The sequence below is a fragment of the Vanessa cardui genome, chromosome 8 (genome assembly GCF_905220365.1).
Source record: "Vanessa cardui chromosome 8, ilVanCard2.1, whole genome shotgun sequence".
NCBI classification, from domain to species: domain Eukaryota; kingdom Metazoa; phylum Arthropoda; class Insecta; order Lepidoptera; family Nymphalidae; genus Vanessa; species Vanessa cardui.
Genome location: NC_061130.1, coordinates 14,582,377 through 14,600,547, shown reverse-complemented (window position 1 = coordinate 14,600,547; position 18,171 = coordinate 14,582,377). Strand labels below are relative to the sequence as shown.

At 34.1% G+C, this 18,171-nt stretch overlaps 1 protein-coding gene across 1 annotated transcript in view; it reads left to right on the top strand.

Annotated features, from left to right (window-relative positions):
* The window catches only part of LOC124531824 (protein croquemort-like), a 59,741-nt gene that overhangs the window by 29,573 nt on the left and 11,997 nt on the right, over positions 1-18,171 (top strand). The window contains exons 2-5 of the mRNA XM_047106362.1: positions 5,385-5,517; positions 6,270-6,449; positions 12,767-12,892; positions 13,656-13,865. Coding sequence (XP_046962318.1) covers positions 5,401-5,517; positions 6,270-6,449; positions 12,767-12,892; positions 13,656-13,865 — 633 coding nt within the window. The 5' untranslated portion in view covers positions 5,385-5,400. The remainder of the gene's footprint in view (positions 1-5,384; positions 5,518-6,269; positions 6,450-12,766; positions 12,893-13,655; positions 13,866-18,171) is intronic.

The window sequence follows — 18,171 nt, the reverse complement described above, 5'->3', positions numbered from 1 at the left end:
AAGCACCGCTGTTTCATGTGCTTAATTTGTCTTTATAAGTCATCTCGTGCTCAGCGGTGAAGGAAAACATCGTGAAGAAACCTGCATGTGACAAATTTCATAGAAATTCACACACACACCGCCACATATGTTTTCCACTAACCCGCATTGGAACAGCGTGGTGGAATATGTTCCAAATCTTCTCCTCAAAGGGAAAGGAGGCCTTTAGCCCAGCTGTGGGAATTAACAGGCTGTTGTTGTATGGACAGTGGTGACCACTTAATGCTCCGATACAGACAATCAATTTATAAAAAATATTTTTTTTGTGTCGATTTAAAAAAGAAAATTATAAAAATATCAACTACGATAGTTTAGTAGTATTTTAGTTTATTAATAAAGAGCTGACAAAAATGTTATGAATGCGACCTTTATATCAATGGCGCTTAACTCTATGTAAACATTTGATGATGATAACGATCAAGCTGATAACGGCGAGTCTTCTCAAAGTACGTGCACATGTATTTTTCACTATCATAATAGTATGGTAAATCCAATCCGATATGAAAGGAAAGAGTACCTGTAATCTCTACCAATACCAGGGCCAACAGTCTTTCGTGTTGTCTGAGGTAAGGCAAACGCTGCTAACTCAGGTGGCTGCTAATCAAAACAAATCAATTTTATTCAAGTAAACTTCACAATGAAGCGTTTTTGAATCATTAATAATTAAATAGAAACGGCAAGAAGCTCGCATAGTTGCTCTTTTCAAATAAACTGATTTACAATGCTGGAACCCGAGCCTAACTCCAGGCGTTTCTTTCCAAAAAGTATTCTTTTAATGAATAATATGATTTTATTTATTAATTTAGTCTTAATAATCTTTTAAAATTTTGAAAATGGTTAATTGATTATATTTTCCGGTATCTTATTATATATGCGTATACCATTGTCCAAAAACCGTTCTATTTACCGTATGCAAACGGAAACTAGGGGTTACAATACAAGTTTATTTTTATTTCTAGTATTAATAGTATGTATATCAGCATTGATAGAATATTTTTTTGTATTCTTTTGTATAAACATTATATTATCATAAATATATTGTGAAGCAGCCGTTAATACACCTATTTCTTTAAATTTTAGCTAGGAATAGGGAACCTATGAATTCGGGATATACTTACCCTATATGCTAGCTGCTTTATGAACGAGGCTATTAGTAATGGAAAAGCAAGTGGTGTAATAAATGGGAAAGTGTGTCCGTCGGTTTGCCCTTGCACGCAACAATGGTCAACGAATCAATCAGAGGCAATTCTACTAACTTATAATAATAATGATATGCCGGATTGTGTTTTAATCTAACTTCTACTATTCGTAATAAGGCTTAACTTCAGCTTAACCGTAACTGACCAATTCTACTTATTTAAATTTGTTACTATACGGTCCCGAATAAACAGGGTTATGGGTAATTCGACGTATTCCCTTTAGGAGATGATAGGGGTGACTATTAGCAATGATTTTAAACACCATATGCATGATGCAAAAGTGAACCATTTTTGAGTTATCACGTATTTCACCCTGTATTTCGTTCGAACTTTTCTGAATCGTGTAAATACGCCATTGGTCGGCAACGATTACGTTACGATTCGATTTCGATCCACTGACAAATTCTTAGTAGTTTTGGAGCTCTGGTAGTCACAGATTAAAGTGTTGTCATGTACTTATAAAAGTAATTATAGAGTCGATTTTCGGTATGTAGATACCATTGTCCAAAATTACCTTCAAGCAAGCGGTTGTCTCAGAATTTATCAGATAAAAAGCGATAATTTTATAAGGATATTTTTTTATAGCCGGACTATCGGCTTAGTTACCGAGATTTTGAATTTAATGACACGTATTAGCTCAACTTATATCGAGTAATTTATTTTAATATATTAACGACCTATCTTGCGATATAAACCATCATATTTTGTGATGTTACACAATAGGGTTACACAAAAATGGACTTCGGTAAGCCCAGGCGATCCCTTGAATATCCCCGAAGGTGTGGGTGCCGCTTTAACGAGTATGTACCAGCAGACTTGGCTTGTATGAGCACTAACATACAACAAAATTCAACAACGAAAGCCCGCTATAATTGTTACTAACAAAAAAGATGAAACTGCTACAAAATGTTGTCTTCTTCTTTCAAATGTAAAATCAATAGTGACGGAAAGAGAGCATAGTGTTCCACTAACCACCCGCTTACTTAATAGGTAGTACTGTTTTTTTTTGGCTATAAAGATTTTATCATGAAAAAATGCAAACAAAATATATGTCTGAAGAAATTTTAGTTCAGCCATTTACTATGGAATGCTGAATTTGAGACTTCTCTGACCGACCTGCCATCCATCTGTTCTTAGTCTCTTCTAGTTTTCAAAGTTCGCCAAACAATTTACCTGTCTTTACATCTAAAAAGCTCGTATGTATTTTAGATGTTAAGGCAAGTATATTTTCCTCAATAAATTAATTATCGAACTCCACTTTTTTATTACACATTTTTAAGCCTTATCCGTGGAGGGGATTAGTATTTTATAATCACTTATAGATACGAAAGCAATTCAAATCTGTAACTTCATCATGACTAAGATGTATCAACCGTTATTATATTACACAGATTTAATTTAGAAACTGCATTAAAACAAATATCTAAAAGTAAAAGTAAAGTGGGATAAGGCCTCCTCTTCCATTAAGGAGAGGAACATATTCCACCACGGCTACCACGCTGTTCCAATGCGGGTTGGTGGAATGTACATGTGGCAGAATTTCGATGAAATTAGATACATGCAGGTTTCCTCACGATGTTTTCCTTCACCACCGAGCTCGAGATGAATTATAACACAAATTAAGCACCTATATATAGTGGTGCTTGCTTGGGTTTGAACCCGCAATCATCGGTTAAGATGCAAGCGTGCTAACCACTAGGCCATCTCAGCTCTAAATATACACTTGATAATACAAGAGGAAAAGTCCCAGCGACTAATTCCAAGTTAAATAAGTTTTCACTGATAAAATGCCTCATCCTTATTCAGAGCTACAGGGTCATTAAATAATCATTATCATTACATAGTATAAAACAAAGTCGGTTAACGTTGTCTGTTCCTATGATGCTTAGAATAACGCTCTATGTATTAATAAAGTAAAGAGACACTGATAATAATAATTTTAGAAGTCTAGTCACTTTTCTAATGTGATGTCGTAAATTAATCAATTCTGCAGTATATTTAGTATCAATGTTGCACACGTGCGAAGCCGGGGCAGGTGCTAGTATAGGATAAATTTTGATCCACATGAACACGTGAACGTAGTCTCAAAAGGATATTGTTGGTATGTATAACTATCTCAGCGTAAGCTTCGTCAGCTGTTTCCCGCGGTTTCTAACTAAAGGAACAATAGTATTTCCAGAGAATATATCGATTAAAAAAAATCCCGGACCTGATAGAAGCACCGGCGACTGAAACTCTTTTCGTCTATTTTTTTTTAAATTATTTACAATTATTAAAAATAAAGAATTAGTTAGGAACACTTTGGATGTCCATGGAGTCTTTACACACGAACGTACGAATGGTATAATAATCATTTATAAACGTTTCTTTGTATATATATTTAAATAGCATCAGAATTTAATGATATGATATTCTAATGCCTTTATCAATGAAGGACGTTATCAAAAATCCGAATTAATCCATTGATAAAAATGATAATATACATTACAGGTGCTTAATTAGTTTCACATTTAATTAGTATGAATTAATATTCTATATAATATACCTGTGTTGCCAGTTTAATTTTACCAATTTAAATAATGGTATAATATAGTGTTTAAAATTAAAAGTGATATATTATTTTAGTTTTTTGAAATCAGGTAATATTTCATCTTTTAGTTTAACATCAATTAATCCAAAACTCTTAATCAGTGTTGTCATTAAGACATCCATGGAGTCGTGTTTTGTCCATGAGGTCTGTAATTGTACCAGTGATGGTCAAAAACTTGGTCAGTCTACTCGAAAGTATTAATTTAATTTGTTGTTTTGTAACTCCATTCAGATTGTTTAAAGTTATTCATTCTGAGCACTAATTGCACGTGGTAAAAAAGAATTTAATTAAGCACATGTGTTGTCTTAAAATCGTTTTAATTAATTGAGAAAAAATGTCCACTATTTTTTATAAGCTAATAAAATAACCATATACGATGATTTACTGGTGTGCTTTTATGAGCCTACTTGTATAAAGTTTTTTCTTTTTTACTTACGTTAAAATCAATATACATATATGTACTATTACATACATATATACTTATACTGAATACAGTCCCATAGTATCTGCATATGCGGGATTCTCGCTTTGTTTTCTGTTACTTTAATTTCTATACTTAATATTATAAATGTGAAAGTAACTTTGCCTGTCTGTCTATTTGACTGTCGCTCTTTCACGACCAAACCAATGAACCGAATTCGATGAAAATGGTGTGAAGCAAACTTGAAAAATCCAAGGAAGGACATAGGCTACTTTTTTTGCCTGACACATAACAATCAACCCACTAAAACGCGTGCGAAACCGCGAGTAACATGTTTACTTATAAAGTAAAACTAATAGCCCACCCCACTACTAGGCTATGATCTCATCTAATAGCCTCTTCACGGTTAGCATAGACATCTATGCTGAGGATTATGCCACGCTGTTTCAACGCGGACTGTCACATAATGCATACTGGAGGCGGAATATTTCCACCTGACACACGTAGCTTTCCTTGTAATGAATAATAATTAATAAAGTACCCGGAAATGACGTGGTCTCCTATCCTTGGATGTAGCGTGGTGTTATTTCATATGTGTCGGTATTACCAGTTTTGGCTTGTCAAGTTATTTTAAAAATAATACATCACGATACAGTACAAGGAAATTCAACGTAGTAGGTAAATAATAAATGTGAATTGAATTATATTCCGTAGTAAAGAATACACTTATGGTTTTGCACGAGCAAACGCGCTAGCATGTTACCAATCTAATTTACATACTTACGCGAAATGTCGCTTACGTGTAGATACATTTTTAATAGATACTGTTTGATTTTTGAAGGAATCATATTACCGAATAAAACAATCTTAATATGTACTGTTATACGTTTAGTGTATATTTATAAATATATGAAGGTTATTATAGTCATCATTCACTAATAAAGGAAACTATAGATATGTTCACTGTAAGAGCGTAGTTGAGTAAAGTATCATTTAATTTTGATTTTTTTATTTCATAATTTTTTCTGTTAATTTGAAAGGTTAAGTCTTCAAATTGTATTTGAATCTGAATCATCTTGTCTTAGACACGTATGGTAGCATGCGCTTTAATAATCATAAGCCTATTTTGTTTTAGATAAAAAGAACACAAAATGCCGTCAGCCGAGAAGAAGAGCGCTATATTGATGACCTGCGGGTCATTTCTGGTTGTCGGTGGAGCTGTCATGGTTGTCTTCTGGCCGACAATATTCTTTGCTCAGTTAAAAAGTGTAAGTGTAGTTTTAAGAGTTTTCATGAGAAATGAAGATATTGGTACCAGTTACGTTGTTCGCCCTGAGAAACTAGCTTTGTCAAGATACAGAACCACTTCTCACGAAGCTACTGAGATAGCTCAGGTTGGAGATTTCAAGGTGCTAGATTCAAACACAGGTCCTAAATATTTAGTATCATTGTCTAACAGTAAATTCTCCATGGTAGTCGACATTTTGAAGTCATCTGTGTTAAAATTTTATATCTTGGAAGTGAGTAATCCGTTCGTCTTCTGTAGATCTCTTGTATGAATCTGAAGGAGAGCAATATTACTTTTTTATATACCATAGTTGGTAACGCATGGACCACCTAATCGTACGTGATAACTGGTACTTATAGAAATTAGCACTGTAAAAAATATTAAACATTGCCTTATAGTACTAATGGAACGTCAAATCAGCCTAGGGAACTGGGGTGTTATGTCGCTTGTGCCTGTATTCACGCTGATTCACCCTTCAAATGACAACACAATTAAATTATTCTTGTCTGGCACTTAAATAAATGAAAAGTGGGTAGCGGACCCAGCTTTGCAGAAAACCTTAGGGCATCAAGTGCCATTTATGAAATTGAGGAATTATTTAGCCCACCTGTCCACACAATCAAGTACCATAATATCTTGCGAGTATTTGTCTGTCGTCAAATGGCCGCCGTGCCAAAAATATATCAGGAGTTGATCATGGATTTGCATTATGATCACAATTTCTTTTTGCAGATGATGACGTTGACACCGACCTCTACATCATTCGAGATATGGCGGGACGTGCCGATACCAATGTACCTGGAGTGCTTTATGTTCAACATCACCAATGTAGATGACATATTGGCCGGAAAAAACGTCTCATTGGAAGTTGAAGAGCTAGGGCCATATGTGTATAAGGAGTCTCACACAAAGGTAAATTTTTAATGCTCTATACGCGGAACTAGGGTAAAGCTTCAGTCATAGAAATTACAATCATCATGATCAGCCTATATTAGTCCACTGCTAGTCATAGGCCTTCCCCAAGGCGCACTACTGAAACCGATCTTCGGCTCTTCTCATCTTTGTTCTACGGGTCCCCTTCCGTGCATCATTTCTCCACCTTGCCATAGGACGCCCTTCACTACGCTTGCCGATTCGGTCTTCACTCTAGAAACTTTTTGCCCCAACGGCTATCAGTTCTTCGAATTCCAATTTTAAAATTAGAAACTATTCTGGACATTTTTAACAGAGTCACGATCCAGTTATTATTCAGTATTTGAGTTTATAATTCATCTCGTGCTTGGTTGAATATGTTCTAAACCTTACCCTCAAAAGGAAAAGGCCTTAGCCCAGCATGGGGAAATTTACTGGCTGTTGTTGTTATGATCCAGTGGCATAGCAGCATACATAACTTATAAAAACGAGAATTAATACTGCAAATACCTTTAATTCTATCAATTAATAAAAGCCAAAGTACCTGTGTTACTTACACGCATAAGAAGTGTGCTAGAGTTGCCGCAATAACATTTTGAATCGATAAAGTGATCGTTGCTCGCGCCTCGATAATTTGTATATCGCTAATTAATATTTAAATTAATTTACTTGTAAGTGTGTAATTGTTTCATATCGGTAAAGATACCTTGATAAATTGTGTAATGTAGTAGGTTATGGTTTTCATTCTATGTTGCTGGATTAATCCGCTCGATTCTAGTATCTTATTCATAAATTATGACATAAAAACGTTAGGAATATATTTGTGCTATCTAAATATGCCGTGTTCTATAAATATATGAAGATTGTTTTTTTTTTTGAGAAAGTTTTAAATCGTTTGTTTTTTTTTAACGCGTAACTCAACTAAGGCCACAACGATAATACATGTTTTTTTATATTCATGGTGTAGGTTGGCGGACTAGCAAACGGGTCACCCGGTGATAAGTGGTAACCATCGTACATAGACTCTTGGCTCTTGGCTCTTTAAGAAATATGAACAATTCCTTAGATCGCCAATGTGCCAGCAATCTTGGGAACTAAGATGTTATGTCTCTTGTTACACTGGCTGGCATTCTTTAAACCGGTATACAACAATACTGAGTACTGTTATTTATATATATCACATTTGTGGTTGGTACCTACCTAAACTAGCTTACATAAATCCATACAACCAAGTAAATTTTATAAAAGTGATAATTTTAACAAAAATGATGACTCTCGATCCTAAAATATAATAATACGAAAATGGAACTCAATAATTAGGATCCTTAAAATATTTATTAAAAAAAAATCTGTCGAATTTTACATATGACAACCCTGACACTGATTTTTAGTGGCCTTCAATCCACGACATCGGATGATCGCAAAACCGCCTGATAAACAGTGATTATAAATATAACATTGCTACGAAATGTGAATGTTATTACGTATTAGATAGCAAATTAATTAAGGATAATAATTATTCGAAATAATGTAATGTGAAACATTTTAAATTTAGAGTATCAAAATAAATCGAATGTGTAGTACGACACAACTTAGATGTAGCATCGGCAAAATTCGTAAAACCGATCACATCCGAATTAAGTACGCTATCCCTAAATATCAATATTTATTTCTTATGTGAATATGATCTTTACAAAGACGTAATAACTTGTAATATCAGTGGTTTTATTGAATTTGCCGATGCTACCTCTAAGTTGTGTCGTACTATACCTACAAAATTCGTAAAATAAATTTTCTAACAAATGAGAAAGTATGCGTGTATGAGGCTGATGCGTGTGGTATATGTAAATGTGTGTTTATTATCTGTTTTAATCAAAGATACCAAATATTGAAAAAGACTGATTTTCTTACTGGTTCTTCTCGGTAGAATTTCCTTCCCGAACCAGTGGTAGCTTCGGTTAATATAGTTCTTAAATGACGATTTAAAAGTGCTTATAAAAGCCTACTTGAATAAAGTATTTAGTTTTTTTAATTTGATTTGAAGGAATAAAGTTAAAGAAACCTATGATTTAAGTATTCCGCTAATATTACTAATATTGTGTACTACTAAGAGTTCTTGATAAGTTTATCTATAATTATAATGAAACACTATTCCTCTTATATCCGTTTTAATTTGCCTTCCAAAAATCCGATAAGTTTTAATAAGTTCATACTGAATTGATAAAGCTATCAACCAATGATATCGCGAGAATTTAACGTCAAAAGTTGTTTATTGGTTGTTGTCCTCTTAAGGTTGGAATAGGCTATATATACATATGTAGATGTTTGTGTGTGTTTTGTTATGTATCTTGTGCTATATTATAATTACTTGTGCGCATGCGCCATTGACATTGGGAACTAGGAGATGTTGCCTGTAGTTGCATTGGCTCATTAACTTTTTAACATAGAACAAATTAAAAAGTATTTTTGTTTGGTGGTGGAATTTATGATGACTGGGTGGTACACTTGTTGGTTTGCAATTGCCATCAGATTTGATAGTTTACATCAGTGGAATGTGATGATTACTCTGACTTAAAATGAGTCCTACAAAAAATATTGCCGTCTAGCCAGGATCATCTTTGACCTATTGGATGCCCTGGGCATATTTATATAATGGAGCCTATGACTTTAACAGAACACAAGTTTGTTAGAATAGACAAAGAATCTTTCATTCATCTTCAATTTGTGAATAAATAATACTTTGAAATACCAAGTTACTGTTTTATGAACATATTTATAGATTCTGGGTGTATTGGAAAATTAGGATTTTTATTTTGAAACTATGCTTATTATTTGATCTGCAGTAGGCCCCTATCGATCATGGGGCCTTGGGCACGTCCCCAAAGTAACTGGGAAGAGGGGGTCTGTGTTGAGCGGTACACTAATTAGTTCATGATTGTTATCCAATTGTTTCTACCCGCATAGTGTTGTGATATATAAATTATGTATCTGACATCTGAAAGGACATTTTGATTTATTTTACAAGCATATCTTATTTTTCCTTTATCTAGGTATTTCGAATCGTTTCCTTTTGCCTTTAATAGTCGTCAAGTATTATAAAAAAGATATGTAGTATTAAGGTGGTTTATTACATTGTATTCGTTAAACAATCACGAAACGATAAATTATTTTTATTGATCATTATCGAGCTGTCGATAATAACTAATCCCTCATTGTGATTTACTTGGTTTCATTTGCATTTATTAAATTTATTTTTCCGGTTTTTTGGTTTCTGAGTTTATACATATTTTTGTCTGAATAGCATATTTTAGGCGCGTAAATTTGTTATATGTATATTATGGTCTAAGTACAGAAGGGCAAATAGGGCATCTGGTGGTAAGTGATCCCTATTTCACATAAAAATTGACGGCGCAAAAATATTAACCATACCTTACGCCACCAATGCGCTGCCGACTTTAGGAAATATAGTTTTGTTATGTTCCTAAATTATAATTTATTTTGCGCATGCGCCACCGATCTTAGGAATTGAGATGCTATGTACCATGTGTCTATAGTTACACTGGCTCATTAAACCTTCAAATCAAATCAAATTAAAATGAAATAAACTTTATTCAAGTAGGCTTTTACAAGCACTTTTGAATCGTCATTTAACAATTAAGTGAAGCTACGACCGCTTCGGAAAGTAGATTATACCGAGAAGAACCGGCAAGAAACACAGTAGTTACTCTTTTTCAACATATAAAAAAAACTACATTCATGTGAGTTAATACTAATTATTTTAACTAATATAACCTGCCTGGAAGTCAACAGGTATTAATTCCACGCTTTTTTATCATCTACAAAATCTTGCATCGAATAATATGCCTTTTTTTACCAATGTATTTTTTATATACGATTTGAATTTACGAAACGGCTAAGTTAAAAATGTCTGCGTCTTAAAAATGTCTTCAAAATGGAACACAACAATACTGAATATGTGATAGGCACCGACAGTAAATCAAAGAAAAATATGTAGGTTACGTGTTCTTTATTTAAACTTAAAAAGAATATAAATTTCAGTATGCAATAATCGGTACATATACAATATTGCAATGGATTTAACCGCAATGGAGTGTGAACGACTTGCATACTGGTAACAATAACAAACCGTAGCCATTGCCCCGCTTGCTTCGTAGCCTACATTACGCGGCCGCAGATTATAAGACCCCGTTTCGGTTCCGGGTCGTGTCATTTTGCTTCCGGGTTTTATAAGATATTGGGTTCTGTTTGTTATGATACTAGTTGTTGCCCGAGTTGGTTGTTGTGTTAGTCAATAGTTTAGGTCCTTCATTGGAGTTCTAGTTTGCTTCATATAAAATTTCATCAAATTCGGTTCAGTGGTTTGGTAATGAAAGAGCGACAGACAGATAGAGTTACTTTCATATTTATAATATTAGTATAGAACTTTGTGTAGGTTACATTTCCTACCAACGAACAGCAATACCTACTGAGTAGTATTGTTTCAAGGTTGAATAAAGTAGGGCAGTGTACCGCTCGATCTCGTTGCCTCACCACTCGACGGCATGGTGGAAACCTACAGATGGCATTAGGTCCTGGCACGGAGCCCTTATGGCCCCGGTTGAGTTCCACATACCCGTCCCGGTCCCCCGATCGGGCAGCATGCGTACACGCATTTCCTCCTTTTTAAACAAAAGAAAGGGTAGTGTAGTACAGCCCCATAACATCATCGTTCCCAAGGTTTGTGGCGCATTGGCGATGTAAGGATTGGTTAATATTTCTTACAGCGTCAGTGTGTGGCTGTTAATCATATAGTATAAAACAAAGTCGCTGTCTGTCCCTATGTATGCTTAGATCTTGATGAGTTTACTGATACAAGAAAAACAGTAACATAGGCCCAATTAGTAGCAATATTTGTATTTTTTTGTTAATGGTATAGATTGGCGGACGAGTATATGGGGCACCTGATAATAAGTGGTCACCATCACCCATAGACAATGACGCTGTAAGAAATATTATGTCAATCGTCATCGTCAATGCGCCACCGACCTTGGGAACTAAGATGTTATGTCCCTTGTGCCTGTAGTTACACTGGTTCACTAATCCTTCAAACCGGAACACAACAAAACTGAGTACTGTTATTTGGCGGTAGAATATCTGATGAGCGGGTGGTACCGACCCAGACGGGTTTGCACAAAGCATTACCACCAAGTAGAGTTGATATCTATAAATAAAAATATCAATAATGTAAAAATATTACGCGATAACACTACCTACATTATAATGTCAGAATGTCGAAATATATAATTAAGTGATACCGTATCGCATTAATCGGATTCTTCTTGATTAACATCCTGTGTGAGATTCTATCGCTGTGAATACAAAAGTATAATATTATATTTTTAATAATAAATATAATCGAACTAGGAATACAGACAAATAAACAATTTTGACATTGAATATACGCGATTTGATTGGTCGAAATCTTGATTTATCTAATTTATTCGATACGGATTGGCGAATTCCCGTTTTGTATGTTGAAGGTTTCGGAACGTTGGAAGTCAAATTAAAGAGGATATTTTATTGAAATAAAACTAGTTTTAACGGATTTAAATCGCGTGTATTAATAATTTTTACATCCCGACGTTTCGAGCACTTTACAGCGTTCGTGGTCACGGGTAAAATAAAAAAAAAAAAAACTAATATACGCGATTTAAATCCGTTAAAACTAGTTTTATTTCAATGTGTTATAATCGCGAAAATCGAGGATATTTTAGTTGGAACAGTGCTTCGAATTAAAAGTCAAAATATATATGTTAATGAAGAAATTATTGTGCATAATATAGCAAGTTTATTAGTCGCAAGGAATTTGTAGCTTTTAAAGAATTTATACTACTTCGATTGATTTACGATATCGATTTTCCGAACCGATGGTAGTGGTCAATTTAATTTTATAATATAATAATTAAAAGTTTATCAAATGGCTAACTTGAATAACTACTATATATATTGTTAGTTTTTCTCGGTAGAATCTATTTTCCGAACCGATGGTGATGGTAACTTTACATTAATCCAACTCAAAAAAAATGTAATCAAAGTCTTATACCTAATTCAAGTAGGCTTTTACAAGCTCTTTTGTTAAATGAATCTAATTAAGACTATACATATTGCGACATAACTCAATTATGAGTTTGCTTGAATATATAATATTTTAATTTGATTTCATTGATTGATTTTGAAGTAAATTTTTGTCGTATTTGTTTTGATTTGAACTTTTAAAATGTACATGTTTATATTATTATGTTTGTCTTTGTCAACAGAAAAACTTAACGTGGAACGGAAATGGGACGGTTACGTTCTACAACGAGCGTTTCTGGCACTACGTGCCGGAAATGTCGAACGGCAGCCTGTCTGACATGATCGTCAGCATAAACCCCATCGTTGCGGTAAGGGAACATCATTATAACATCATCATCATTCCTGCCCTTATCCCAATTTTACTCTTCCTGACTATCAGCGCACTACAACAGTTTATTGTGGGATTTTTGGAAATTACAAATTTAAGTTGTTAGATGGGGTGGCTTTGTTTGAATGGAACCTTTTGGTTGGACATATTTTAATTTAACATGATTATTATTTTATTATTGAAGAAGCCTAACGAATTCTAATACTAGTAAAGATTTAAAAATATAAAGAAGAATTTTAAAACAGAAAAAAACAGGAAAATATTTACATTATTTTGGGTACGTTTGTAGCGTGTTAGTTGTAACAGTCCTACTGGCAAGCAATCGAAAGTACTGATTTATTGCTGTTGTTATATACGCTGATGTCTAAACTGTTTATCATATTGTTTAGCAGTAGTTCGTTCCTAATTGTAAATTTAAAATGTGCTAGTCCATTAAAGAGTTTAATTTAACATCCTAAATCGTCAATCAATCTTTAGGGAATTTTGCATAAAGACACATTGGGTACCTGCTCCGTGGTCTTGTGGTGTGTACACCGGTTTTCATGGGTACGCCACTCCGAGGTCCTGGGTTCGATTCCCGGCCGAGTCAATGTTTTATCATTAGTTTTCTAAGTTGTCTTGGGTTTGGGTGTTTGTGGTACCGTTACTTCTGATTTTCCATAACGCAAGTGCTTTAGCTAGCATTGGGATCAGAGCAATGTATGTGATGTTGTCTCATATTTATTTATATAATTCCCCCGCAGACGGTAGCGTACGTGATGCGTCACCAGCCAACGATCCTCAGGGTACCAGTGGATGTGTTCATGAGGATGTACCACGACAATATGTTCATAAGCGCTAACGTGTCCAGTTGGCTTTTCGATGGTATAGACGACCCAATACTGGACATCGCGCAACGCTTCCCTGATCTGCCGATCACTATACCGTATGACAAGTTCGGTTGGTTTTATTCGGTGAGTGTTATATCATAGTAATATATCTATCATATCAATTTTTTCTTTATATGTGTGTATGTCAATAAATGTTTTTTCTTTCTTTCTTTCTTCTAATATTGATCATAATGTTGTCTTGAATTTTCGTTATTATTACACATTGAAATAAAACTAGTTATAACGGATTTGAATCGCGTATATTAATTATTTTTATCATCCCGACGTTTCGAGCACTTTACAGCGTTCGTGGTCACGGGTAGGCTGAGGTGATATTTGTCTATTTGATGTGCTCGAAACGTAGGGATGTTAAAAATAATTAATATACGCGATTCAAATCCGTAAAAACTAGTTTTATTTTAATATTGATCACATGAGCTGAGATGGCCCAGTGGTTAGAACGCGTGCATCTTAACCGATGATTTCGAATATATGTGCTTAATTTGTGTTTATAATTCATCTCGTACATCGGTGAAGTTAAACATCGTGAGGAAACCTGCATGTTTCTAATTTCATAGAAATTCTGTCACATATGCATTCCACCAACCCGCATTGGAACAGCGTGGTGGAATATGTTCCAGACCCTCTCCTTAATGGGAGAGGAGGCCTTAGCCCAGCAGTGGGAAATTTACAGGCTGTTACTTACTTACTTTTTGATCACTTTGCTAAAATCTGTGATAATCTTTGTATGTGCACAAGAAGTAGGGATAAGCTTATAACGCCAAGGTTCCGACTTCGGCAAAGTCAATAAATCCTTTTTGAGACAAGGTGTCCGATTCTATAATAAAAATCCACTGACATTTTTAACTTTGCCGTTTCAAATTTAAAATCATTTGTAAAAAATACATTGGTTAAGAAGGGATATTATTCAATACAAGATTATACAGACGATAAATAAGTGTGGAATTAATACTCGTTGAGTTCCAGGCAGGATATATTACATACATATATACAGTATATATGTAATTGAATTTAACTAAAGCGACTGTATTTTTAAAAGTCGAAATAGAGTAACTATTGAGTTTCTTGCCGTTTCTCGGTAGAATCTTTAGGAACCGGTGGGAGTTTTGATTTATTTAAATTCTATAGCTGTTCACAACAAGACTAAGAATGCAATTTTGAGCCTGTTCCACGCAGTTACATAGTAAAGTAAAGTAAAGTAACAGCCTGTAAATTTCCCACTGCTGGGATAAGGCCTCCTCTGCCATTAAGGAGAGGGTTTGGAACATATTCCAGTTACATCACGAGTTTAAAATTAATTAGTGGTTTAGCTAGAACCAAAATCCTTTTTAATTTTCCATGAAAATCAATGCCTTACATTTATTGTATCTAGCCTTTCATGAGATACTTTCTCATGACTTACTATGATCGCTACGGATATAATGATCTCTTCTAGATTTTTTTCTCAGTAAAAGAAAAACGATCGGGCATGTCATTATTATTTTAATGATTTCCGTTTGACGGGAAAATCCATAACTACATTTTTTTTGCATAAGTAGTTATACTTTTTTGTCAGAGTTATATTGTATAGTCGTGTTATAAAATACTAGTAGTCGCACGCGGCCTCGTTCCCATTTTAGGGATGCGAAGCCGCGGATGGTTTTATTTGGTGAGTGGTTCTTTCTAAAACTGATCACAACGGGTGTAAGAAAGTTATTTCTTACACCGCGATGTTTCATTACGACTACAAAATTGATGGTGATTAGTGGCTTAATAGAAAACAAAATAACATTTAAATTTCCGTAAAAACACTATGCCTGTCATTCATTGTATCTAGATTTCCATGGGAAAGTACTGGCTTGTAATGTGATTATGATTTATTTTAAAAGTTGTGTCAGACGTAAGAGAAAAACGATCAGACATGTTGGTTTTAATTATTTCCGTTTGGCGGGAAAACCCATAACTACATTTTTTTGCGTAAATAGTTATATATTTTTGTCAGAGTTATATTGTATAGTCGTGTTTTAAAATACTAGTATTAGCCCGCGGCTTCGCTCCTGTTTTAGGTTGTTGGTTGTCATGTGTCAGACAAAAAAGTAGCCTATGCCCTTTCTTAGAGTTCAAGTTTGTCTAGTCTAGTCTAGTAACAGGCTGTTCATTTCCCACTGCTGAGATAAGACCTCCTCTTCCATTAAAGAAAGGGTTTGGAACATATTCCACCACGCTGTTCCAATGCGGGTTGGTGGAATGCACATGTGGCAGAATTTCGATGAAATTACACACATGCAGGTTTTCTCACGATGTTTTCCTTCGCCGCTGAGCACTATATAACAATAACTATAACTACATTATATAATCGTAAATCGACTTTTAAGTAGTCTAATATTTTTCATTTCATTTTACCTAGGAGGACTCTCAAAAATATGTTAAATATGCAATTATTTTTATTACTTTTTAGTGCATTTTAATTTGTTTTAAAATACTGTTTTGTTTGAAGTCTAGTCTCTCTGTGAATAAAGAGCAGCAAATGCTTTTATATTTGCGATGTATGCGTCACTATCGTAAACAATATTTCTTAATTCAACGTTTCTTTGTTCAAATGGATTGATGTTTGTGTTTAGGTATATTTTGTATGTATCCTATATCATTATATACTTTTGTTACGAATGTATTTAGTACAAATAAACATTTCAATTTAAATTTTAGCTGACTTTCCGAATCTTAGTAATCATTTGTGTTGTTTTCGATGATATTTGTCAATTGTGTTGATGTATTTAATGAGGTGAGTTATATTACTTAGATACGTGGTTTATTAAGCAATACATAACTATACTATAAGAAATATTATGCATTAGTTGTAGTCAGCGGCTTCACTCGCGTTGGTTGCCCGATAAGAAAATATATCTATGTCTTTGCTTGGATTTAAACTTTGTTTCACACCAAATTTCATCGAAATCGGTTCATTGGTTTGGTTGTAAAAAAGCGACAGACATATAGAGTTACTTTAACATTTATAATATTAGTATATATTTAGATCATCAACCTTGAGAACGAAGATGCTTTGTTTTTGTTCTACCGAGGTTAAGTCATCGCTTAATTCAAATTCAAACTCAAATAACTTTATTCAATATAGAAGCATTACACTTTCTTATTGATGGTCAATTGAAACACTACCACCGGTTCGGAAAAGAAAATACCCTGACCTGAGAAGAACCGGCGAAAGAAACTCAGCGGGTTTTTTTTTTGTTTGTCCCATATATTATATGTATAAACAATTTAACATGAGATGAAATAGCCAGGAGGCGATTGTTTCATTCCCAAGGTGTGCTATCGATCATAAACTCATTAATTGTATAGTAACCTTTTGCACACAAGCGTGCCTTAATATATTTTTTTAATTTGGCAACAGAGGCAGTATATAACAGTTAAACTTATACCTAACTAAAACCTTTATGTAGGTACATACGTTCCAAGACTTACGAGGAAAAGAGCAATCTTATCATATAGATGACTCCCGAGTCTCAAATCATTAACACTAATAATTTTATTATTATGACGTCATCGGTAATTCAAAATGGCGGCAGCTGTCACGATATAAGATAGCAATCGTTGAAAGTATTTGAGATGTGTATGTTATCATCTGTAATCTTTAAAGATGATAAAATCAAAAATACTTTCATCAAAATAAAAATTCTGTAAGGATTTTAAACGATTAAGTTTTGACCTTTTCAATAAATGAAGTTAGCAAAATATACTTTATTCTACTAGGCTTTTAATGGTCATTTTAGTTAATTGGAATTTACTTTCTATCGAAAAGAGCCAAGTAACTCGGAACCCTTTTTCGTGTTTTTTAAATGTTGAAAAAGAGTAACTACTGAATTTCTTGCCGGTTCTTCTCGGTAGAATCAGCTTTCCGAACCGGTGTTAGCTTCACTTAATTGTAAAATGACGATTCAATAGTGCTTGTAAAGCCTACTATATAAAGTTTATTTTGATTATGATTGAACAATGATTTTTATCGACAGCTATACATTGTCTATGCACGGCGCAACGGCCGGAATTGCAAATAACAAATAAAATGTTACTTAATATGCAATCGTGCGTTGCGTTTATTTATAAATTCTAACGGGAAATTATGTTATGAAAGATAATTATATTTTTCGCATCCTCCGTACTTGTGATCATATCGCTTCGACCTTTGACCTCTGAACTCCGATGAATCAAACTAAATGTGTCACATTATGCGTAGATAAAAAAATTAGCTCATTTAATACCTAGCTCATTCTAATGGACGAGGAAACCTGCATGTGTCTAATTTCATCGAAATTCTGTCACATGTGCATTCCACCAACCCGCATTGGAACAGCGTAGTGGAATGTGTTTCAAAACC